Source organism: Prosopis cineraria, unplaced genomic scaffold (genome assembly GCF_029017545.1).
Source record: "Prosopis cineraria cultivar Desert tree isolate PC_DT_omini unplaced genomic scaffold, ASM2901754v1 PC13, whole genome shotgun sequence".
Lineage (NCBI taxonomy): Eukaryota > Viridiplantae > Streptophyta > Magnoliopsida > Fabales > Fabaceae > Prosopis > Prosopis cineraria.
The window spans coordinates 39,696,307-39,701,587 of record NW_026555344.1 but is presented as its reverse complement, the minus strand read 5'-3'; the positions used below and the strand labels follow the sequence as shown (position 1 = coordinate 39,701,587).

Sequence of the window (5,281 nt, the reverse complement as noted above, 5' to 3'; positions counted from 1 at the left end):
TCTTCTAAAATTCACACCATCATAACTTGCTTTTTTAAATTTACTAGTCATGTCCGAAACAAGGAAAAGATGATTTTGTTTGTGTCAATTTAACAATTCCATGAACAATCCCAATTACATACACTCTCGAGGAACGATCTTCGAACAAAACATTTTTCTATCAAGTCTAGACATTAAACTGATTAGTCATCCAAATTATTGCAAGCAGAAACTGATCAGTCAACAAGCCATGATACTCTTCCCGAGCACAATTTATTTAGACAAATTTGTAAGCCATGACCATGTTTATATTCACGAAGATGGATGCAAAACTATGCCTCCTAGTCCTACATCAACCAATACCTACGAATTTCTCATAATCGTATAAATAAGTACGACAAACAGTAGTATAATTTCTGAGAGAAAAGACACAAGATCAAAACAGCAAAGAAGCAAACACAGCTTAGATTTCATGTTATAAGTGGCTGAAGTCTTCATCTTCCATTTGGCTCAGCAAGCCTGGTTCTGCATCCCATCTGCTCAAGAAACTTGCTCAGCTTCGAGTGCTTAGCAGCCCATTGCTCAGCCAACTTCTGCTCCTTGGTTTCTGCATCTCTTCTCAGTCCAGCTAGCTGCTCCCGGTATTCAGCCTCAATTCTATCCAAAGCCGCTTTCTCTTCTTCCCGGAGAGCTTTAATCTTCACTTCAATCTCTTCCATCTTCTCCCGCCTCCGACATGCCTTCTCTGACTCCAACTGCAACTCCACCCGCCTTAACCTCCACGCTGCTTCCTTCCTATGGGATGACAATGCCCTGTGCCCTTCTTCCAACTCTTTACAGCACTCAATTAACTCAGGTACTAGCATGTTATCACCAAAAGCTGGATTAGATCCGTGAGGTGTTACATTCCCTATAACAAGAGAAGAATTCTCTGGCGCTCTCTCAGGTTGTAACCATTGAAAAGGAGGTGCAGCTACAGTTGAGTTAGAGAGACTTAGCGTCACAGAAGGGGAAGGTGGCCGAATGGTTGTAGAGTTATTTGAGTTTGAAAGCCATGGAGGAAGCATAACTGACGTAGGAGCTGGTGCATCAGTGTGAATAAAAGCTCCATTGGAAGCAGCCATAAGGTAGGATGGAGAAGGGCGTTCTTTCACCAGCTTCTCAGCAAAAGTCTCAAGTATATGATCGTACTTAGTGTTGTCAATTGGGTCAACTGCTTTATTGATCTCCTTTTTTTCCCTCTGCTGTTTCTCTTTAAATACTTCCCACCACTTACCTAACCTCTTAGCAGTGCGACCCGGGACTTCTGCAGCAATTTTCTTCCATTTGTTGCCGTGTTTTGCCTGAAGTCGGATGACAAGTCGTTGTTCTTCTTCAGTGAGAGATCCCTTCTTGATGCCAGGCTTGAGGTAGTTCTTCCACCTTTCTAAGCAGGATTTGGCATCCCTATTAAGGGGCGTGTTCATGCGCTGAGACACAAGATTCCATTCCCTTGGACCATACTGTTTGACATAAGCACGTAATAATGCGTCCTCCTCAGCTCTCCAACGTTGCCTCTCCTTCATTTCCAAGTGCAAATCCCACTGTCCATTTCTTCAAACTTGAACTCCTCATCATGTATCTACAAAATTCAACACACTGAATCTAAAGACACGAAGAAACAATCTAACCAAAACAAAGAAGACAGGCATAATAGCCTTGCCTGTCCAATTAAATAATTCACTCGTGTTATAATGCAGCAATATAAATCATGTGTTGAAACATGCAGTGCCTCTCACAGGGCCAAAAAATCAGATAATTCAATTTTGAAGATGCTACAAGGCCTGTGCAATGATAATTCAATAAAGCACCAAAGAAAATACAAATCATGCATGCAAACTAAGCAGAGAGAAAATGCAGACAATAAAAACAGAAAGACAACACACAGACAAGGAATCAATAGCAATTCAATTCCATCAGCCCTATGTGTCAGTCATTATCGAAAATCCAGCATATGATATGCTATTCTGCCACGAGCCCATGAGCAGATTTTTAAAAACTCGCTAGAGATCCTATGCATTTCTTAGCCCCGAAAAAAATTGACATTCCATCACAGAGTGAGAATGCACACGTCATGAGGAACTCAAATACTTGATTTTTAGACTCACTTGCCCTTGTTCTCTGTGCCTTTTATATTCAATTTCTTTGCAAAATGGGAAGGTTCTAAATTGTTGGAAAACAAATTATATTAACGGTACCCTCCCAATTCTCTCAAAGCAGACAAAAAGGGTAGCCTATAACAATCGAGTAATTTCTTGAAATAATTGACATCCCTGGTCTCCTAAAGAATAGGAAGCTCGAAGCAATCAAAAGTTAATCAGTTCCCCAAAACTATTATTGTTAATTAATGAATACTAATTAATAAATTATTTATTTATTAACAATTAATTATTCATTATAAATATTAAGAATTAAGTGGAGCAACAAATTTTGTGTCTAAATAATTATTAGTTTTCCCCCATTTTAGAACAAAGAAGAAAACAAATATGAGCGCATAAACTCAAAAATTCCATAGAACAAAACAAAAATGCAATCACATAATAGCAAAGACGAAGTTGTTATAATATAATTATTATAGGATTAGAGCACAACTTGTTGCAATTATTTGGAGTGTAATAAAATTTGACAACATGCTCTTCAAAACCGAATGGTGAATTTTCTTTTGTTGTTCCTGCATTGATAATTCAAATCCAAATTAAGTGATAACACAAGCCACATCTATATCCATAATCTATAATAGTACATTAAAAAAAAAACTTACGGGTGCATGTGCAGGGGAGATTACTTTTCACCACAAATATATTAACCCCCTAGACTATACTGCAGAGGACTGCTTCGACAGGTACAATCATCGCAACAAAAGTAAACATTAAAATACACAAAATGTAAAATTTGAGCATCACATATAAATTTGAAAAGTAAACGCACCATACACGTCAAGATACAACTTCGCCGAAAAAGACAGTCTTCTGATATCACCAAAAAAATAGATGAAGTTAAATTTAATTTTTCTCTTCCTGCATAGATAATAACTTTCCATAACTTCAACAATACGGGAAAAGATAATGAATCATAAAAACTCGAAAGTTCAACGGGAGGTTCCCCCTGGCATTGGAGAAAAGCAAGTAAATGACGGTCTCAAGAAACTCAAGACATCGACGATAAATTGTACTACCACCACCACCAACAACAACAACAACAATTTTTTTCTTCAAAAAAAAGAGAGAGATTCAGACTCAAAAAAAAAAGACAGTCCAAGAGTAATGAGCACGTACAATACAATATCTTTGATGAATATGAATAGTTATAAGTTTCAATGACAGATGACGAACAGGCGCAAGAATCAGCACCACCAGCTCAAATCAAGTAACAAAGAGATTCAGACTCAAAACATCATATTCAGAATAAGCAAAGTATTCCCGCATCAATGGCATGCAGATACAAAGAAAAAAGTGTTAAAAATCATGAGTGGCTTCGAACTCAGGGAATCCAAGGAACATTTCAAAGTACGACCGAGACAATAGCACTTAAACCAAAACAAAATACTAATATAAACCACCAAAGCATTCTAAGAGCGTTCAGAAAGATACACGCACTAGTCAGGTATACGCTACTAGGAGACCGACTGCACTGACTTCACTAGCAAATTTATATGACCCAAACCTTTACAAACACAACAAAAATATACAAAGAACAAGTCCTGGAAAAAAATATCAGCTTCAGTCTAAGATTTTAGATTAAAGTAATGGAGTGGAGCAGCAAATAAATGTTGCTGGTTGCTATCCACCCTCCAAGAAGGCTGAAAACAAAGAAGATAAGAAAACACAGACATTTTTTTTTTGTGTATTTTAAGTACCACCATATATTGGTCCTAGATGGCAAAGATTCTTCAATCTTTACAGCAACCAAAAGTCGAAACAAACCTTAGTTGCTCAAAAACAGAAAAGAAAAAGCAGGAGTCCGAAAATCTTAATTACACTCACTCTCTAACAACTTGGCAACAACTCGGTTCGTCTCCGACGCATCTCCCGCTCGACGAAACAGAGAGCAGCTTGGTTCTTAAAAAGGGGGGGAAATTGCAAGCAGAGAACCACCTCAAATCAGTCCTAGAGAGAGAAATATTCGCAGCTATGAAGAAAAGACAGGGAGAGCGCGGGGGAAAAAAGGATGGACCATAGAGAGAGAAACTAGGGAATGGGTAGGATTAGACCATACTAGACGAAAGGGCAAAAGAGATCTGACAGCGGGCGAAAAAGAAGGGCACGCGAATTGGAATTAGAACTGGAACGCAAAGATAAATAAAATAGAGAAGCAATAACTATAAATAAATCAATGAGAAGAGGCGAAGCAGACGAACGGTGTTGGCTTACGTCGTTGGGGGAATTTGCTAGCGTAAGCTTCGCTCGCATCGCACTCTTTTCCTCCTCACCTCCTCCCTTTGATCTCCAGCAACAGTTACTTTCCAAGTTACTGTGCAATTATACTATGCATTGCTGGCCCGCAAGGTAGAGGAAATTCGAGCCCCGAAAACGAAAGGCGTTTGGGTGCAAATTGCGAAGTGGTTCAGAGATTAGGGTGGCAGACAGTTTGCAGAACTTGTGAGAGAGGGAGGGAGAGGGAAAGCATTAATGCGGCAGAGACGTACGTCGGTTTCAGCGCTAAAAAAGCGACACTCTCCTTCATCGCGCGGCTTCTAGTGACAATAAATGGCTGACGTCAGGTTTTTTCCCCGTTCAGATGAGACAGCGCAAAGGAACTAGGCTGGTTGGTGTTGCGCCGGGAGCCCGGAAAGAGACAAATCATCATCGCCATAATCGATTGCTCGTAAGACAACCATTTCAATATCAATGCAGCCAAAGCACACCATTGGGAGACATTTTATAAATTAAACATACTTAAAAACGACATACTTTTCCACACTGATACGGGAGGGAGTAATAAATTAATGTAAGATGTGCCGAGTTTAGGGGGGGGAAAAAAAAAGGAAGCAATAATCTGAGAGATAGAAGAAGGACCGGCGTGGGGATGATGATTGTGGAGCAGGGAGGAGGGGACTGGAGTCCGCGTTTGGCGGTAGAAGAGGACGAGGAGGGAGGGGGTTGATAGAGACGCGGCCTCGCTGCTGCATCAGTGGCAGGGTTCAGTGAAACGTAACATCATTCTTTTGTCCTCTCTCCCTCTCTTTTACTGTTCTCCTGCCAGTCCCCGACCCTCTCTCTTCTTTTACTTTTCCTCCGGCCCGCTCACAACCATCTCAAGATTC

At 40.1% G+C, this 5,281-nt stretch overlaps 1 protein-coding gene across 14 annotated transcripts; it reads right to left on the bottom strand.

Moving 5' to 3' along the window:
* Positions 1-212: 212 nt before the first annotated feature.
* On the bottom strand, positions 213-5,027 carry LOC129290788 (transcription factor AS1-like). Of its 14 annotated transcripts, none has more exons than XM_054927780.1 (5): positions 4,002-5,027; positions 2,947-3,035; positions 2,780-2,848; positions 2,611-2,689; positions 213-1,600 (listed from the first exon to the last, which is right to left on the bottom strand). In XM_054927780.1, exon 5 carries the CDS (start codon positions 1,542-1,544, stop codon positions 474-476), a length of 1,071 nt encoding a protein of 356 aa, XP_054783755.1. In that variant the 5' UTR covers positions 1,545-1,600; positions 2,611-2,689; positions 2,780-2,848; positions 2,947-3,035; positions 4,002-5,027; the 3' UTR covers positions 213-473. The 14 variants fall into 14 exon arrangements, with proteins under 14 accessions (XP_054783755.1, XP_054783758.1, XP_054783760.1 ...); XM_054927783.1 differs by having other exon boundaries at positions 2,947-2,987; XM_054927785.1 differs by having other exon boundaries at positions 4,389-5,027.
* Between the last annotated feature and the right edge of the window lie 254 nt (positions 5,028-5,281).

Excerpts from the sequence above, each read along its gene's own strand:
- LOC129290788 (XM_054927780.1), bottom strand. The coding sequence starts at position 1,544 with ATGAAGGAGAGGCAACGTTGGAGAGCTGAGGAGGACGCATTATTACGT.